The sequence below is a fragment of the Anarrhichthys ocellatus genome, unplaced genomic scaffold (genome assembly GCF_004355925.1).
Source record: "Anarrhichthys ocellatus isolate YVR2014 unplaced genomic scaffold, GSC_Weel_1.0 scaffold7, whole genome shotgun sequence".
NCBI lineage: Eukaryota > Metazoa > Chordata > Actinopteri > Perciformes > Anarhichadidae > Anarrhichthys > Anarrhichthys ocellatus.
The window spans coordinates 10772130-10791311 of record NW_022280037.1 but is presented as its reverse complement, the minus strand read 5'-3'; the positions used below and the strand labels follow the sequence as shown (position 1 = coordinate 10791311).

The window sequence follows — 19182 nt, the reverse complement described above, 5'->3', positions numbered from 1 at the left end:
ATACAAATGGAAAATATATATATGGAAATACATGGACTGTATGATTATTTACTGTATGTAGGCAACATGTGAAGATACTGTACATGTATATTGTTAAATTGTTAACAATGGCTGTAATCAAGTGCTACAATTTCCACATCTTTTTATGTATTTATATATTCTTTCATTTAGTCATCTTTGTATTTACACATATATTTTCTTATTATTTTACAGAGTAATTATGGCACTCCTATGACTCCATAAACTACTACAGAAACGCTAACAGCATATTGGATTTTGTTCTTCTTATCCCCAAATATCTTACAAATTATAGTTTAATATAATAATGAAAAGCAGCTGTACATTAGTGCACGCATCAGCTGTAAAATGGTTGCTTTTGCCACATTTGGTCAATATAAACACACACATGCATGTTATACATGTCAGTTTGAAAACAGCAGTCTCCTGAAACCAGAGGGGTAAACATCACTGTCATTTTATTTGAACAATAGGACAATAGACACTTTATAAAGTATGGGAAAATACAAATATCTCAAGTTTCACTGATGCCATGAGGCAGCTGGTAATGACACGTTTTCATTAAAAAGGAAAGAAAATAGAATAGTATGCATTTGATTAGAGAGGACAGCAAGAGCCCAACGACACATTTGCAAGTTTAAAGCAAAAGACCCAAAAAGCCCAATAATACATGTTCACCACGTAGGAGCGAAAGCTGGACTCCACATAACCAGATACATGGCTCAGAAGGGAACACTTAGTTCACTCGACCATATGAGGGGATTGATTTTGATTGATACATGATCAATGGACAGTCCATTACAACGCATTTCTATGACAAATAACAGAAAAAAAAGAAAGTACAGTAATATTTCAGATAAAGAGCATAGCCGAGACCAGATGTTTGTGTGCAAATAAATCCCGTCTAATCAAATGAACTAAATAATGTAAAATGCATGCAACAGAGCAGCAGATTCTTGAATGTGGCATTAGGAAACCCATTCAGACGTACGTTAAAGCATTGAATTTATTTTACAGAAGCTCTCCACATCTCGTTTCAGATATCAGTTCATTGCATGTTTCAAATTTATAAAGACAGACATCTTTGATTTCAGACTGACTGCGCATTTTTGAAAATTTGACCGTCAAGCTGACAGTGTACATCTTAGCTTTGATGGTATCAATGATTACAGTTACACCTCACTGTACCTGTGGGCTTAAAGCCGGCCCTGACATCTAAATCAGTGATTTAAATGGTGTAATCGTGGATACATATCTTTAAGTCAAATGTCTGATTTTACACATCATAAAGTTAGAAAAAAATTATTATAATTCCCCCAACAAAGCTTCTCGAATCACCTTCTATTTCCCCCCAAAAACATATTTGTGTCATGTTTACATTTTGGCCTTATCATTTTTATTTAAAGACGTTTATATGATAAAATAAAAAGTTAAGACACGCCATTGGTATGGTAGTAGTTAGGTAATAAGTAGTTTCTCAATAAGAGCTGACACTGATGGGCGAACATGATGATTATCATTTGTATATCTATTATTCTTTATTACGGTCAGACCAATATACAGAGCTGATATTAAGCTTTTCTTACGGATCAGAACCAGAAAATGGAAGTTTTTCTCTCTCACCGCTCACACAAAACCAGCCTGTAGCACCAGCAATACAGATTTGAAGTGCATTTTGTTGTAGCGTTAACTATCTGAAGCTGGTCGCCCTGCTGTTAAGAGCCACTAATCCTTAAAGAACTAGCAACTGGTTTGATGTTTTGGTGTGTTGGATTGGTTTAAATGCTGTTTTAAAAGGATCATCAGCAAGAAAACATGGAAAAGCATGAAAAACATCCAAATACGAAATAGATACCACAAGTTTTTGGAAAGTGACAAAATGTATGTTGTTTTAGTTTTGAAAAGCTAAAATTTGTCATGTTAACCTCTGTTTGTGTTTCAATTTAAACTTAAAATATAATTAGATATGAGCTGCTGGCACATTCAATACGCAAATATCAATATCAGCCTTCAAAAAGCTATACCTGTCCTGTATGGAAGATGTGAATGACCTGCCAAGTCTAAATGTTAAGCACAACTAGCATCTTGGAGAAGTCACAGCCATCATTGTCAAGCTACGACCACTAATAAGCAAGCGGAATGAAGCACAACATCCATAAAACACCAATAACAGCAAAAGCTATGATGAACAATATTAGCCAACACTCTCCCTAAAGTAGCCCAGTAGATTGTGCCGTGTTTTCAAGACTGTCGTGGTCTCCGGAGACGGAGGTCTGTTGTCAGTAATAAAGTGTTCAGTCTGGAATGTTTCAGTGGAAATATTGTTGACAGGAGTGTGATGTCGTTGTAACAAATATGCAGAATAGAGCTTCACCCGAGAGTTGCACTGTTTTCTCTCTACACAGATGAAAAGGTGTGATCTGAGGATGGACTGACGGGCAAAATGTGCAGCGTGATGAGCACCTCGAGGACTTCTGCCAGCTGGTTGTTGTGCACAGGAGAAGGTACAACACATCACATACAAGTCTTAGGATTGGTCTTAGTGTTGTTGTCATTTATAGACTGCAGTGATTACAGTTTTTTACCTAAATTATAATCTAACAGATTAATACTGAAGGAAAGACTATAGCCGAACTCTATATTGTTCACTGAATTGTGACTATAGTTGTTCAGATATTCTGGCAGGCAGTTTGTTTTTCACAAGAAAAGGAAATCACTGCTATAAAGTATGTGCTTACATTACCCGACATACACCAGAAACAAAACAAAAAAAAACTCCCTTAAATTGTGAAAATATTCTTAAAACGTAAAAAAGGTGAAACTAAAGAGGTTCAGAGTTGCTGTGTGTAAACTACTGAAGGTAGCAGGAACTACTGATACAATGCCTTTCAATTATCCTGGATGAACATGCCTAGGGAGCGAGGATGCGTACTATCAATCCTCTTTAAGAGCTGCGGGAGTGTTAATTCAATACAGACACATAACTGGCACATCGATTGATTTTATGGGAGGCTAAAGCGGACCCGCATCAAATAGTGTTGTCAGTTTTAGGCTGCCAGATGGGTGAGGTTCAGTTAGTGCCACACTGAACTGTAATATGCCATGAACTCTACCAAAGAGGCCTGAAACCGAGTACAGAAGGTATTTTCAAACACTATTTAAATCAGGTCTGCTACAGGGAGGAGGGCAACATTAACTGTGGTGTGTTCTCCCCAAGAGATTGTGCAATCTGGATCCTCCTCACATCCCAGACCACCAGAGGAGATTACTTTAGCCAAAGATCACAAGTTTCTCCTTCAGCCATTCCTCCGTTAGGTCCTCTGTGTTTCTTATCTCAAACACCTGTAAAAACAAACAAAAAGGAGCAAAGATGTGGCGTTTTCTTTTTATACAATAAGGGAAAAGTCTTAGGAGGCAGTTTAGTGCAAAGCTACCAGCTGATAATGCAATAGATGTTCGATGATATAGTAAAAAAAACAAATGCTAGCAGCTCTGTGAGGCACAAAAATAATAAAACTAACAAAAGAAAATCTATCAAAATCTAATCTAAATAAGCAAACATCTGGAATAATTCAACAATATAACCTATGAATACAACCTATAATGCTGATGCTTAGCAGGTATAAAGTTGACCATGTTCTGCATGTTAGCTTAGTATTTTAGCACGCTAATAGCCGCTAATCAGCACTAAACACAACATACAGCTGAGGCTGATGGGAATGTACTGTAATGACGCATCAGCACTGCTTAACGATGACGTAGCATCAACGTTAGCAGCCGCTCGCTAACCTTGGACATCCCCACGGTTTGCACCAGTTGGGTTTTGCTTCCCGCGTACATCATCTGCTGCTCTGGTTTGCAACCTGCCGAACACAAATACGCCAACATTAACATAACATGTCTGAGATGATGGAACGGCGAACAACGTGTGGCGTTCGTTAAGCAGCAGCTCTGCAGGAGTTCTTACCCACTGGGCTGGAGAAGATGAAGCACAGAGGGTAGGAAACGCGTCCATCATCGTGGTGGTATTTGTAACTGTAGACGACAAATGTTCCTGGTGCTAAGGACAGTCAACATATTTCACTGGTCAAGTGCAAAACAATGATTTAGGATATTTTAAATCAAATGGTCTACTTCAAGTAGAAATCCAGCTTTCCACCTTGTAACATCACAGACTCCTGATAGTCAACGGAAAAAGAAGAAGCGATGACAAATCATTTAAATACGGTTAAATTGAGACACTTATTCAAAGGATATCTGGGCTGTCTCTCAGGCAGTATGTCCCTCAGATCGTCAATAGAAATATCCTGAAAAAAAAAAAAGACATTTGCAATGAGCATTTTCTTAAATTACACTTCATGTAGAAAAGTATTTAACAGCTGTACCTCCGACACTCATTTTACACATCATCACAGAATTCATTTTAAAAGTGAAAGTCGAACATGAACTTCAGACACAAGAATAAAGTACAACACATTATAATGATTTAATAACTATTTTTACCACGTGTTCGTCTTCAAGGATAACCAGCTGCTTGTCTTTATCGATCTTCACTGAGGGGTAAAAAGAAAGAAAACATTAAACCATCACATGAGTTTAGTCGTAATAGTTACGTTCAACAGTGACACATTTTAAGATTTCTGTATAGAAAATGAATTAAACACGACAACAAGCAAGTTGTATGATGTTTCAGCTCATATTTTCCGATCACAAATGTACTTGTGTAAAAGGTGTGTATGTGTTGGAGTCACAGTCCTTGGCATGCAAACACACTCTTAATCCAATTTAAAAGCAATGACATTTTGATCCACAGATAGTGGAGGATAAAGCTGAAGCTTAGTTTGATACTCACTACTCTCTCTCACCACCTGCTGCATTGAGACGCAACTCTTCCCTCTGTGCGCCTGAGAAATACTGTAATCTAGTTACTTTTACTGTAACTCTGCATCCTGCCAGGCGTGGATACAAAGAGTCACAAAAATGAAGACCAATAACAATGTCAATAATGCTGAATTGATATTTCCTCTTCAACCTGCAGGGATGATGCATTTTTGAAGTTAGCGTCGCAATGGTTCCCTCGACAAATGGCCTATTGGGAATTTTCCATTGGATTTTTTGCAGAAAATAAGCTCTGTGGTAAATGTTTATGATACTCAGCAAGACAATCGTCACGAATAAACCCCACTTACAGGATTTTTGCAGCCTGAAAGCAATCACCAGAAGTAAACAGCCAACACGAGGCTGTAAATGAACCACACCGCGGTCGCATGAGCACGGAAAATACAGAAGGAGGCCGTAAAGACGGCGTGATGATGTTTTGTCGTCTCATTTAGCCACTTATTAACCACTTTAAGACACATAAAAGCATCAACTGACTTATTCCACATGGTAGAACAAAATGTCTTAAGCGTGTGTTAACCACAGACCTTATTTCAGGCATTTAACCAGAAACACATTGAAAAATAAACATTGCCTTTGTGATGAGGGAACTGGAAGAGTTTTGAGACCTCAACACATTATCGAGAAACACGTAAGAGAACAAATCGAAATACTCACTAACGATGGCCGCATTATAAGAGTCCTTCTGCAAACGGAACTTCTTCACCTTTTTAACCAGCTCTTCGTCCACATCACACACCACCAGTGATACACTCTGGTAAAAAAAAACAAAAAAAAACAGGAGAAACATCAACTTTATATTTTAAATTCATGAACAAAAACCAGCGGCACAGCACACAGATTCAGCTCCTCTGTATTTGTTATGTTCTGTCTTTGAACATAGCGAACAAACCAAAGCCTCCATGTATGTATTTAAGAGTAATTAATTATGTATTTTTGTCCTCATCACCCATTAAAATGTATTCATCGCTACATAGAACATATATTCAGATTCCCTCTAGTCCATCCACATGTTCACTCAAAAAAAAGAAACGTGAGAATATAAACCAATAGATCTTAATAAAATGGAAAACATAGAAAAATACCTGTTACAGTATGGATAACTGGCGTAATGAATATATGGAGCAAGCAGTTTATTCCCTCCGACAAACTTAATTGTATGTACAAATAAAGACATTTACAACAATAAAGTGCTGCAGTGATGGACATATGGAGTACTTCAACTGTCATCTTTTATTGCTTATAATCAGAAAAATAGAAATAAACATTTAGGCATCTTCAATAATAAGTTGTAGTTAAATCTGCCTCTTGTTTTTGAGGATATTTGCAGACAGCTGCAGAGTCACAGACTGCAGAGTCACGTGATTTTCATGCATTTAATTGCTAAAGCAGTATGCTAGTATCCTGCTTTAGTAAAAACGATCTTTCTTCAGAAGTCCAACCTGGCCCACAGACTTGAACATAAACCAGTGTGAACAGGATTGTATTGGTCTGAACCTCTGTCGTTACTTAACTCCAGCACAAAGACATAAATTCCTCAAGAGTCTCTGGATTCTATAATTACACCTTCCTGAGCAGATGGCTGGTAGGAGTCCGGATTTCACTGAGCTCAGAGAGAGAGATCTTTGCAGATTAAGAGCAGACTGGAGTGTCTGTGGTTTGGGACTGAGAGAGAGAGAGAGAGTTGGAAAAACAGGATGCAAAGGAAGATAATGCGGAAGAGGCACGGACAATAAAAAGCCGTGGGAGGCCACAGGTTGACTTGTGGTTTAAATTCCTCCAGTCACTGACAGCTAGCTCGCTGGGTTTTGCTGATAGTTCATGCAGGAAATAAGACTCAGCTAACTTTAACTATACAGTAATTTAATGCATCTTATGTGTGAAAAAATAAGACAAATGTTGTTCGACACTGAAGACAGTTCAGCTGTCAAAACCCCCCCGGAGGTAATCATTGTTCATCAGGATAAGCGAGGAGCGAGCCAGAAGGTGTAGAAACACATCAGTGCTGCGATGACAAGCTACCCACACGTAGCTATACTGTTACAGGAAGTCCGCCAGCTTGGTCTTCAAAATAAATGACTATGGCGCACTCTTGTTTTGATGAGAATTGCTTTGCAATTAACAGCATTATTTGATTTTAATTGTGTCTGTAGTAAGAATATAATAGACTAGAATGCAATGATGGACATACATGCTGCAACGATCTAATAACTTATGAGTGAGATATTACCTGAAGATGCTTTTATTTTATCAAATTTTATGTCCAATATAATTATAAAATAAAACAATATATTTTAACTGGAACGCGTGATTCACATCAAATCATTAAAAAAAATGTCAATGGTGTGTGAATTTCACCTCAATGTTTCGCCCAACTTTTTAACATTTTATTGTGAAATCCATAACCGGATAAGCAAACGTTCTATTGTCGCTAGCTTGACGTTAACACAATGGACAGAGGGTGGAACTCATGCTAGGCTAGCAGGCTAACGCTGCCAGTGTATCTGCGGTCTCACTTTTCCTCAGTAGTGTCCGGAACTTCACATCCGTTAAGAGCACGAGATTAAAGAGCAAAACGGTGAATGAGGAGAGCTCTGTCGCACCAACGGTCGATAACTTACCATTGTTGTAGAGTTAAGTAAAGATCCCTGAAGCTGAAGCTGCTGCTCTGAATGGTAGAGACGCCAACAATGTTGTTTTTTTCCTTATTCACATCATCTTGTGACTGGTTGGACCAATCAAACAAGCACCTCCCTCATCCAAAAGTTGGTCATAAATCTCTCCTCAGTATTGTCCTACAGCCTCAGTACTTTATTGAAACTAATTTAGCCTTATTAAACTATTATCACTGAAACTATTTAAAAAACGTGTTTATCATTCCAATGTTGTCCAGGAAAAATAACCCTCTAACACTCGAGTTATACTCATAAATTGCTGGTTATTTAAATATGCATTTAATGTGTTTAAATATGTATTTAATATGTATTTAAATATGTATTTAATATCTATTTTAATATTTACTTAATATTATTTGACTATTTATTTACTATTTATTTACTATTTATTTTACTATTTATTCACTGCTCATTTAATAACATACAGTACAATCTGTTGTTCATATGAAACTACTCAACAAAGGTCTGAAATTAGCTACTAAAAAATTCTGACCTTATTACTATTTAAGTCACAGATTCTACTAAAAGTAAAGAATCTTTCCACTGAATATTAACTCCACTAAAATAGGTAAGTTAAGACTACAAAACAATACCAAACAAAACTTCAAGAATAAAACAGGTTAGATTTGATTTAGCAGTCCATATTTTACCAGCAGAACCAACTATTGGGCAAAACATATATAAATATAAATAAATACAAATAAATATAAATACTAATAGAAATAAATAGAAATACATTTTAATAATTATAAATAAATATAAATATAATATCACGCTCTTATTTTCTTATACTTTTATATAACTTTGTTTGTGTGTGTACATGTGTCTGTGCGTGTATGTGCGTGTACATGTTTGTGCGCGTGTGCTCCGGAACGTGCCCACCCTTCAGAATACGTCATCATTAATGCGCGTGTGCGTGCTGTCTTCCTTGCCCCAGAGTTGTAGTTGTGAGAGGAGCGGACTCAACGTCAGCTTGTAGTTGTATGCCTCGGTAGAGGCTAAATTAGCTGGCTAACTAGGCTCCAACTTGCTGGATAAATTATCTCTGTTACCCACATATCGTTTGAGAGGAGTTCATCTTCCGGTGAGGTAGCGTGACATATCAAGTGTTTACTACTTATTCTAAAATAATAGGAGCTAAAATAAACAAACGAGCTAAGTTAATCCACCTGAACGTTAACTCACAGCTAGCTGCTGTTAGCTCGGTCGGTAGCCAACTGTGTAACATCAGTTAACTAGATATTGTGAGGACTATATCTCTGTAAATAGTGCAGCTAAAGGCAGCGTAGCATCTGTACAGCTTGTCGTAATGATATTTAAGTCTGATGAAGATATTTTGAGTCTGCCCGAATGGATTTAGTTGGTCACCAGTCGGAGATGGAAACATTTACTGTGCTATTGCTCAGAGCCCCTGTGTGACGAGCCCTCTGTGTGTGACAGCTTGCAATGATCGGTTGTTACAACTTCCTCATAACACTAATGAAAGTTGTGTCGTCTTCTTTTTTCTAGATCATGGCAGATTTCTCGGTGAGTTGAAAGGATCGCACGCTTTTAGTGGTTAAACAGAAGCTTCAGTTGTGTTCAGAGAGTCACTTTCTCCTTCTCTTCTAGCTGTCAGATGCCTTAGGAGACGACTCTCCAAGCAAGGCAAAGAAAATTGGAAACAATAACCCGAACGCTCCTGCTGGTAACCCTCAGCCTCCTGCAAATCCAGGCTGGCCGGGTGCAGCCCCAGGAGCTCCCACCCAGCCCTCCGCTCCGGGTGGCTTTGCTGGTGGATCTGGCCCTGGGGCGCCGGGGCAGTTCCCGTATCCCTCTGGTCACGGGGCACCAGGGCAATACCCAGGACCTCCTTCAGCACCTGGTGGGTTCCCCCCTGGTCCTGGGATACCTGGACAATACCCATCTGCACAATACCCCCCTGCACCGGGAGCTCCGGGGCAGTTTCCCTCCAGCCCTGGAGCCCCTGGGCAGCACCCAGGGCAGCACCCTGGGCAGCACCCTGGGCAGTACCCTGGGCAGTTTCCTGGGCAGCACCCTGGGCAGTTTCCTGGGCAGTACCCACCTGAAGGAGCTCCAGGACAGCTACCCGGAGGCCCTGTTTCTTACCCAACTGGACCATTTCCTTCTGGCCCCGGAGCTCCCCCTGGGCCTTATCCAAATGTGCCTTACCCAGGAAGTCAGCCAGGAGGAGGCAACGGGATGTACGGACCTGGTGGTCCAGGTGCATTCCCCCCTCCAGCTGGCCCTGGTGGTTTCCCTGCATACCCCGCTGGAGGCTTTCCCCCCATGCCCACTGGGTCATGGGGACCCCCTGCAGGTGGAGGCTTCCCTCCTGCCCCTGGCCCCTTTGGTCCTGGCCCTGGGCCTATGGGTCCGTACGGCGGCCCTGCCGCTCCAGGAGGCATGCTGGTGAGTACTAATCCTGTTTACATTGTGTTGCTTGCTTTCTGCATTTCTTTGCTGATGGGTTTCTGCTCTGGTGCGCAGTGGAGCGTCTCTCTTGGGGTGGCAGTTTTGGGGGTTTAGGTTGGGAACTTACTACCAGCTACACTGCCGGCGTCTCTAGCAGGTCTCCGGCTAACCTCGCACGTATATTCAGTTCTACTGTAGCGCAGGGTTTCTTCTAGAATATTGACTGGTGGGTGTCTTCCTTTTACTGCTGACGGTGGGAAAGACAGCTAGTTTCCTGCCTTGTTGGGATTTACTGCATGATGGTACTTTTTCAGTGAGGACCGCGTTTGAATTATTTCTGTATCTTGGGCTCTGCTGGGGTGCAAAGCAAAACATGAAGCCGCCTTGAGAAATATTCAGAAGTAGTTATCAAAAATGTATTCTTGTCTTTCAGCCCAGATATAATCCACCATATAATTGAAAGCAATGAACTCAACTTTTCAGTCGGACAAGGACGTCACTTCCAGAATCAACATATGGTTTGGTTAGGCAACATGAACATGTGGAAAGACTATAATACACAATATAGAGTTGGGATATATGTTCTGTCTGCCTGGGCAATGTATTACGTTAATTAAGTGCAATATGATTTATAATGACATATTTACACAGAAATTATGTTTATTGTATGAAGCCACATTTATATTCTCTGACATGTTTATGACTTTTTTTTTTGTCTTCTGTCATTTTGCTCAGAAGTCAGTTTGTACTGTTGATGCCTTGCTGTGTTAAAACTGTTAAAAACTGATTTTCCATTTCTTTTTTGACTTTTCTGTTCTTGTCGAGTCATTGTGAATGACATCAGAGTGTTGGACTAAGTATAGGTGATGACTCAATGGGGTGTTTTCATTCGGAATGTGGGCAGGGTCAAAGTTTTGAATAATGTTTTACTAACAATCCTCTCGCTAGTTTGTGATATTTAGTACTTTGCTGTATATCACCAAGTTCATAGTATTAGTGATCAAATGTGTCTACGTCTGTTCCTGGGGATATTATAAACATGATAAACGGTGTTTCTTTTTGTGTATCTGCCGAATAAACACAGTAAACCATAATTTCTCACTATGCATTTTTTTTTTTTTACTTTATTTTTAAACATGTTTAAGCATGTTTTTAAATGTATTGTCACAATTTACAAAAAATGTGACTATTTCTCACAGATGGTGCCGTATGATCTCCCACTTCATTCTGGAATTATGCCCCGACTTGTAATCACGATAGAGGCGGAGCCTGTTCCTGGAGCAGACAGGTATAGTCATCCTCTAGTTCTGCTTCCTGTTTGAGGAACAGAACACTTCATTATCAATACTATTACTTTTTTTTGTTCAAGCCATTAGTTGTCAGTAGCACTCAGTCCTGATCTTTTTCTTGCAGATTCCAAGTTGACTTCTTCAAAGGCCCAGAGGTCGTCTTTCACTTAAATCCTCGATTTCACGAGCAAACAGTTGTCAGAAACTCCAACCTAGGTGGCTGCTGGGGGCCGGAGGAGCGGGATGCATTTTTCCCCTTTGTTCCCGGACGTCGTTTTGAGGTAAAGTGTTTCAGTGATGGAACTGTAGCTACGACAAAACAATCATTTGTTTTACCTGAAGCCCATTTTCGTACGCCTGTCGGGTTGACTTTATCGAGCTGATATTGTTCAGTCTGGAGTCAACACTTTGCATGTTGTGCATAAACTTTCTATTGCCCCCCCCTCCTCTCCCTGCAGCTGAAGATCCTTGTGGAGGAGGACTCGTTTAAAGTGGCGGTGGACGGGAACCACCTGCTGGAGTACGAGCACAGAGTGGGCGGGCTGGAGGAAGTGAACCTGCTGCGAGTGACTGGAGACATCGTCCTCTACAGCGTAGCCCCGAACATGATCTGAACCTCAGCTACCAGACCGCGTGCTGTACAGGAGACACCGTATCTGAAATCCTTTCAAATACCTTGATGGAGTTTTTGAGGCACAATAGTCAGTAAAATGCAATCTTTGCCCACCTGGCACTTTGTCATTTATTACAGAACAAATGGCAGATTAACTCAGCACGTTATAATCCTTTTCTCTTTGTTTGCTGGATGATATCTCTTCTTTTCTTTGCCGCTCACAATCCATTAACGACATAACAGTAGTGAATGAGATAAAGTGCATCTAAAACAGGCGTTTTAAGGAAATACTAATTCAAACCTAATGAGAAGAGTGTAGGCCAAGTGGAACATATTTTCCACTAGTATGCTGTATTTTGTTTACAGTACGTGTATGTTTATTATCCTGTCCTTCATATCAACATCTTGTAATGCATGAGAGTGTGATGCTGAAAATCAACTTGGTCTCCTCTTCCCCTTCTGTCTTCAGTGCTGGCCGATTTTCCCCCCCCCCCCCCAAGTTTCTTAAAAAGTATTTATATACGGACTTTGAGTTCCTCCTCTCTTCAGTATGAATCCTCCTGAGCTCTGAGACTGGAGGGTGGTGTTTTACAAATTATGATTTCATGTTGAAGTCAAATGGAATGGTGAAAAAATGAGGCTCAATTTAAAGTAAATCGTCGGATAGGAGAGGCATGGGATCTCTGATTTGTTGCCAAAGATAACAGTGGTACAATATTTTCAGATTAAATGCTTATGATTAAAAGGGGACAAACAAATAATGACTGATAATGCTGTTTGATTCAGAATATTGTACACCTTTCTGCCTGTGCACATAATAAACACTAGTTTCCCTGTTCCCATTCTTTGTTTTACCCCAAAGTGGAGAAAGCGAATTGTCTTTTACAGGATGTACTTCTGTGCATTTTATGTAGAATCAGAAACGGGTTTATTGCCAAGTACGTTACACATATATAGAATTTGTGTTGGTGATTGACTCCTGACAATAAACATAGTGAACTTATACCACAGTGGTAGAAAGTATATCATTTTATTTGTATAACAATTCATTATATACTATGACTACAGCTCAAAATGCTTGAAACTAAAAGTAAGACTAAGATGAAATAAAGTGGATTTATGTAAGATAATTCATTCTTTGACTATAGCGCAAATTGCTTGGAACAAAAGTAAGACTTAAGTTTGAATAACGATACAGTAGATGGATAAAAAAAATGAGAATTTAAAATACATGAAAAAGCAGGGTAAAAAATAATTTGAGAGATAAGAGAGGGGCCTTTAAAAGAAGACACTGTTCTGTTGTAGCATACTTTAGTTTATGTTGAAGATAATTCCAGAAAGTAGGACCACAATGACGAAAGGTGCAATAACTAGTCCAGTGTGCAATCTAGAAACATGTACAACATGTAGAGCTGAGGATTTAACATTAAAAGTAAAAGTACACGACATTGTCGTGGGAGCAACTTATCTGTAGTATTTTTATTCAACTTTATTTCCAGGCAAAAAAAACAATTCATAAAATTCCATATAAAAACAAATACAACAAAAACATAAATAAATACAATACAATACGAGGACACCAAGACGCAGGTATAATCATTGCAGTTCAAAAGTCACTTAAAAAGCATAGACATTTGTTAAAAAATCGTCAACACAGCATGGAAGGTGGGAGCATTACGAGTCACAAACATATTACTGACACTTGTCCATCTTGGAAGCTTGAGCAAAGATTCTAAAAGCATCATTAAATGCCACCTGAATCTTCTGAATTTGTATTTATCTTTTTGCGTTTCTGATTCGCCTCCTTGCCTTGTGAGCCAAAGGTTGTCCCTGCAGTTCCGCCTCAGGCCTCCAGGGGGCAGCACAACCACAGACCAGGGACACCGCACCAAAAGGAAGCAAATCGAAACTCCTCAATGAGTTCAACCTTCAGATAAATAGTTTGTCCGTTCTTCGCTGAAGACCTGTTTTATAATCGTCGTGGCAACATGAACGGTTCGCTGCACTCCTCGCCCAACGTGGTGGACATAAAACTGAAGCGAGGCTCTTCAGGTAAGAGGACTGCTTTATTTGACGCACAGTTAGCACGTAGTGGTATAACGATGCTAAGCTAGGTTAGCTACGTCAAGCTAGTGTGTATCCTGAAGCTAACGGCTAATTAACAGCTAACGTGACTCCTCTGCCTGTCAGATTTTTAACTGACAGTCTCTATTGAAGCCAAACGGAGCTGGACAGTTAGGAAAAGTTTATTTCGCTTATCACGAGAGAGTAATGTGTACTTTACACTTGTTACGTAACATTGTGTGAACTTTCTAAACACACGTACAGCCTTGAGGATGATTCACTGTGTACTTTGCTCCATTGAGATAAATGTGATTGAATCAGCAACTTCTGTCCAGGTATTGTTATTGGTTTATTTGATAAGGGACAGTGCACATTAATACAAACATTGCTGTAAATGCGCCAGAGTTAAAGCCAAGAGGCTGTTTTTCATCTGTCGTCCCAAAGGAGATGTTACAAAGTAAACCTAAAAACAGAATATAAGTCATGCAATATTGACCCTTTGCAATGCATGCAGAAACAATGAAAGAAGTGAGAATATTAATAGAAGTAGTATCATCATTCAGGAGACTCTAATATTGTCAAGTACTAACAAGACATGCAACACAGAGGCTCTCAAATTCAACACTCACAAAGCAAATCAAATGAGGGATAACTGTTAAATAGAAACATGGACTAAAGATTATGCTGCATTATTAGACACTAAAAAACATCCATGTCAGAGGCACATAAAACATAAAAGCATGCAGAGTATGTGAAATATATAAGTCAGTCAGACACAGCTAAACAACAATAAAAGACATGCAGGTAGATAAGGGTTGACCGGCAATTTCCAGACAGACTGACGGGTGCCGACTGACGGGTGACAGCAGACAGACAGAGGGAAGTTCAACACGGACAGATTGAGGACAGTACGGTGCCGTTACGTTTTAGTGCTGACAGAGCTGGGTGCTAACTAACCATTTCTTTAATAATTTGATTTGTATCTATTGGATATTACTCGCATACATCTGTCTCATACCACACTGTCTGTTGTTGTATTTTAGGTTTGGGGTTTAATATAGTTGGGGGTGTGGACCAGCAGTATGTGATGAACGACAACGGCATATACGTGAGCAAAATCAAAGAAGATGGAGCTGCAGCATTGGACGGAAGACTCCAAGAGGGGGACAAGATCCTGGCGGTAATACATGTTGACTTCTTATCCAGGGGGAAGGATGTAGAGGACGGTATTTATTTCATGTTTTGTGTATAATAATAATTATGATAATACACTTTTATTTAATAGCACCTTACATATGGGGGTAGTAACTTTGTGGATTACAAAACAAACAAAAAAGAGGCAACAAATAGCAAGAACAGAATATATAAAAGATAACAAAATAAATCATGAGGGACAATTAGTTAAAGGCACTGCTGAGTGCATACATTTTAGATTACCATTTAAAAATGCAGATATTTATGTGATAGTTTATAGTTTTTAAAACCAAGAGCAGAGGACTGAAGAGGCTGTGAAGGATTACAAAATGACAAATAATTAGTACAGCAGACTGGTTCTAGACCAGTAAGAGCCTTGTAAACAAGTGAAGGAACTTTAAAATCACCTGGAAGACACTGGTGTGTGTCGTCTCTGTAGCCTTTGGTGAGATTATTGTGCAGAAGCGCACTATTAGATTGCACTATACCTCAACATTGTACTTTTGTACTTGAGTAAATGTACTGACACTAGCAACTATTTTGAGTTCTCGTCGGATAAAACAAACACTTAGATGTCATGACTTCGGACATTTTGCCTATTTTCTGACATTTTCTATATAAAATGTCAAAGTCATTTGATTTGGAGTGAAAGTGAATGGAAAAAGCACATCAACATTGTTTTTTGTGTAGATCAACGGAGTGCAGCTTGAGGATCTGATGCACCGAGCTACAGTGGATCTGTTCAGGACAGCGGGGGAGGACGTGGAGCTCCGTGTTCTGAAGAAGGTGAAGCTTTAAAATGACCTCTTCCTTGTTTTCAAATGTTTGAGTGGTTTGTTGGTTTTTGTGCTTTTGTATTTATTTTGTAAGCAGTTGGGGATTTTTCTTTTGTTTGTTGCCTCATTGTCCACCACAATGGGAAAATTGTGTTTAGCTCACCGAAGCATAAAAGCAGCGCAAGAACATGCAAGATATTAAACAAATACAGGAATGAAACGCCATCAAATACATCTCGGAACAATAGTAAAGAGATACTTTAGAATTTAGTGGAGATGGTCTTGTTTCAGGCGAGTTGGCCCACTACCGCTATCAACCACAAGGAGAAGCCTTGAGATGAACGATGTAACGTCAGTGAGCCATGTCCTGTTAAGGATTGGAGGTCTTGTCCGGACAACATTCAGCTCCACTGTAGTTCCTCCTCTACGTCCTGCGTCCTGTCGTTCCTCTGACCAGCTTTTCCACCAAATAAATCACCTGATATTTGTTTACAGCTGCCACACCCTGAGCATATATATATTCTACCACGTAGACTATAATATCACTAAGACTGAGAAAGAAGAAGTCATATAGTTGGACCGTTGTTCCTTTGGAGGCTTGTATTTGATTCCTTACCAGCAGTTTCAGCCATTAAAAGTTGTATTATTTAATTCTAGCTGTCCGTTTTCTAAAGCACAGCATTTGTTTGTTTTTTACAATAGATGGATTTGTCATGACAGTCGTTCAGTTTTCTCAGGAGAGAGTTGGTAAATCGTCCCAACAGCATGTTCTCAGTGGCAGAAGTGAGGCTGCAGCCAACAGCTTTTTCCAAAACCATCTCTCTCAATGCTCTCGTTTTCAGTCTTTACACATTTACTTCTGTGACTCTTTACATGCACAACTGTGCACTATGTAGAAATGCCTTTTAGGAAAGTCTTTACGAAAGTATGGAAAAAAAAGTAGAACAATAATTGTGTCTCACCTCTCTGTATGACTGAAGACCTGGTCGGATGATACTTCAGCCTTTACACTATGCTAATAAATAGTGACCTTGTTATTGCAACAAGTTATGAAATTTGCTTTTATGCTGTGAACGGTCATTACATAAGCTTTTAATTTGATTCATCACTTCTTAGAAGATTTATTGAAAGTGAAATATGTCCAACACCAGAATGTAATGTAAACAAACGTCACTCATTTCTACATAAATATCACCTCCCGTGTAGCTTTAATGTTTGTTCTTGTTTTCATATCTGTGTCTTGCAGTTGCCTAATGATGTCAACGGACCTACAGGCTCACAACCCGAGTCCAAATCTTCGGTGTCTACTCTGGAAATACTGGTCGCTTTAGCCGGAGTTGCAGCTTTCGGTGCATTTATTTACATGCGGCTCCACAGGAAGCACTTTTAACGAAGCCAACGTCTGTTTTAAGATCAAAAACTTTGCTAAAGGCCAAAGAAAAGAAAAGGGGGATGAAACTCTAAACAGTTGACGCTATTATTATTTTTTTATTTTTTTTTTTACTATTTTTTTTTTTTTTATTAGTAGGTGCAGGTGTCACTGATGAGTCTCTCCATGTTCATGTGTATAATGTGATTAATGGGAGCTTCTTGACACCCTTCCTATGCAAAAGGATGCCCTCTTACCACAGAGGTTACCTTTTAATAGATACCTTTGTGAGCGTCGGGAGGAGCAGACGGTTGTATATTCCTGCTGCTGGGCTGAGCCCGGGCAGAAACAAACGTACGCAGAATACTATTAAATCCTTGCGTTCAGTCAGACTAGCTCAAGCTTCAGGGTCCATGAGCACACTTAAAGACGGTGTTGTGTTCAGTCACTCGCAGGCCTCTGTGCAGATCTGTCTGAGGAACCCACTGTACCTTCAGTTCCTCCGTGTTTTTAAAAAATGAATGCGACCGGGTTTGCATTTTGCATCATTTTGCACCCTGTTGCACAGAATCATGGGAGGAGTGGCAAACTTGCTTGTAGTTAACGTGATGAATTGACTTTCGGAGTGCTTGGTTCTTGTTGCTCCTTATGATGAGCAAAATGAAAATCAACCCATTACATTAAATTAAAGGATGTTGCTGGCAATAATCTGTATTTTCTTATTGTCAACAAATACCATTACAAAGCCCCAAACCAACAGTGAGTTACTCCGTTCAATACTTTACGACTTCCTCTCCCTGTTTGTTGCCACAAACCCATTAGTTCAACACATGAACCTTAAAAAACACATCACAAATATGTAGTTTCTCTTTGAAAAATGGCTCTCTGGGCTCCTCAAACACCTGGGCACTGTAGTTTTTTAGCATGCATTACTCAAAAAGAAGGAAATAGTGCATTTGTTGGGGACTATTTACAGCTGCGGATTAATACATGCCTGGTGCTTTAGTGAGTGTTTTGGTGCAGCAGGGCGGTGTAAGTGTGACCGAGTTGTAATGAAGAAACATGTCACCCAGTGCAACAGTGTGGCTCAGTGATGTGTTTTTAATATATCAGACGATGCTTCTGACTTTGTTGGTTTGGGTCTTTAAATGGGATTCGCTGGCGCTTAGAAAAACATCAGATTTATCCTTAAAAGCAAAATACGCTTGTTTAAAGTATCACCAAGTCATCACACGGTCACTCAGGGTGAACCATTAAATCTATATCTTAAAAACAAATCATTCCTTAGTTAAATGTCGTGTGGTGAGCAGCTCCTTTCCGATCGCTCAGTCACCGCTGAAGAAGTCTTTGTTGTGTGTCACAGTCATTTTAGACGTTCTTCGTAATTCTGCATTGAGGTCAGTGCTAACAGTCACATCGCACCTTCTGCTGTGGGATTGATGAGGTCTGGAGTATAATTTAGTTAATTTGTGTGAAGGATCAACAGCTTTATACTGAAAATCCATTTCAGCCAGTTCAATGTAAAGGAAAGTTTTCTTTAAAGAAATGAGTTGCTCTCAACAATGTTTTTTTTGGTTTTTTTTGCACTAGCCACAATCATGGAACTCCTAACTTCCGTAGAACCGATGAATGAGTGAATTGTGCTGCTCGGTGTCTTTGTCCACATTTGTCAGTCTGTCTCTCACGCGATCGTCTCTGACTATGTGGCTCTCGTTGTCTGTAAATACATTTCATGTTGCTCTGCTGAATAGGATTGTGAATATGTGCAGGATGCCAGACAACGCAGATCAGAGGCACTAATAAATTACATCCAAGCACCTACTGTATTAAAACTCATTTCAATTAACCTGCTAGGCTTTTTTTATTTCTA

The 19182-nt window shown here is 39.5% G+C and overlaps 3 protein-coding genes across 4 annotated transcripts; 2 read left to right on the top strand and 1 right to left on the bottom strand.

Annotated features, from left to right (window-relative positions):
• Positions 1 to 459: 459 nt before the first annotated feature.
• gmfb (glia maturation factor, beta) lies at positions 460 to 7621 on the bottom strand. The gene is made up of 7 exons (XM_031847441.1): positions 7539 to 7621; positions 5575 to 5671; positions 4522 to 4571; positions 4276 to 4325; positions 3986 to 4068; positions 3808 to 3881; positions 460 to 3360 (listed from the first exon to the last, which is right to left on the bottom strand). The coding sequence occupies exons 1-7, from the start codon at positions 7539 to 7541 to the stop codon at positions 3289 to 3291; spliced, it is 429 nt and encodes a 142-aa protein (XP_031703301.1). The 5' UTR covers positions 7542 to 7621; the 3' UTR covers positions 460 to 3288.
• A 903-nt stretch (positions 7622 to 8524) lies between these two features.
• On the top strand, positions 8525 to 12747 carry lgals3a (lectin, galactoside binding soluble 3a). 2 transcript variants are annotated; one of them, XM_031847399.1, is made up of 6 exons: positions 8525 to 8676; positions 9102 to 9119; positions 9204 to 10004; positions 11207 to 11295; positions 11421 to 11577; positions 11755 to 12747. In XM_031847399.1, exons 2-6 carry the CDS (start codon positions 9105 to 9107, stop codon positions 11908 to 11910), a joined length of 1218 nt encoding a protein of 405 aa, XP_031703259.1. In that variant the 5' UTR covers positions 8525 to 8676; positions 9102 to 9104; the 3' UTR covers positions 11911 to 12747. The 2 variants fall into 2 exon arrangements, with proteins under 2 accessions (XP_031703259.1, XP_031703258.1); XM_031847398.1 differs by having other exon boundaries at positions 8525 to 8681.
• An 82-nt stretch (positions 12748 to 12829) lies between these two features.
• synj2bp (synaptojanin 2 binding protein) lies at positions 12830 to 19113 on the top strand. Its single transcript, XM_031847440.1, has 4 exons — positions 12830 to 13961; positions 15017 to 15153; positions 15858 to 15953; positions 17190 to 19113. The coding sequence occupies exons 1-4, from the start codon at positions 13898 to 13900 to the stop codon at positions 17331 to 17333; spliced, it is 441 nt and encodes a 146-aa protein (XP_031703300.1). The 5' UTR covers positions 12830 to 13897; the 3' UTR covers positions 17334 to 19113.
• Positions 19114 to 19182: the final 69 nt, after the last annotated feature.

What these genes read in the sequence shown, in the direction of transcription:
- lgals3a (XM_031847399.1), top strand. An exon ending in CCGCTCCAGGAGGCATGCTG is followed by an intron (nt 10,005 to 11,206) that starts GTGAGTACTAAT and finishes TATTTCTCACAG; the next exon opens with ATGGTGCCGTATGATCTCCC. An exon ending in CCTGTTCCTGGAGCAGACAG is followed by an intron (nt 11,296 to 11,420) that starts GTATAGTCATCC and finishes TTTTTCTTGCAG; the next exon opens with ATTCCAAGTTGACTTCTTCA.
- gmfb (XM_031847441.1), bottom strand. An exon ending in TTATAATGCGGCCATCGTTA is followed by an intron (nt 4,572 to 5,574) that starts GTGAGTATTTCG and finishes TTTACCCCTCAG; the next exon opens with TGAAGATCGATAAAGACAAG. An exon ending in TCCTTGAAGACGAACACGTG is followed by an intron (nt 4,326 to 4,521) that starts GTAAAAATAGTT and finishes TTTTTTTTTCAG; the next exon opens with GATATTTCTATTGACGATCT.
- synj2bp (XM_031847440.1), top strand. Translation starts at nt 13,898, where the DNA reads ATGAACGGTTCGCTGCACTCCTCGCCCAACGTGGTGGACATAAAACTG. An exon ending in AGGGGGACAAGATCCTGGCG is followed by an intron (nt 15,154 to 15,857) that starts GTAATACATGTT and finishes TTTTTTGTGTAG; the next exon opens with ATCAACGGAGTGCAGCTTGA. An exon ending in AGCTCCGTGTTCTGAAGAAG is followed by an intron (nt 15,954 to 17,189) that starts GTGAAGCTTTAA and finishes TGTGTCTTGCAG; the next exon opens with TTGCCTAATGATGTCAACGG.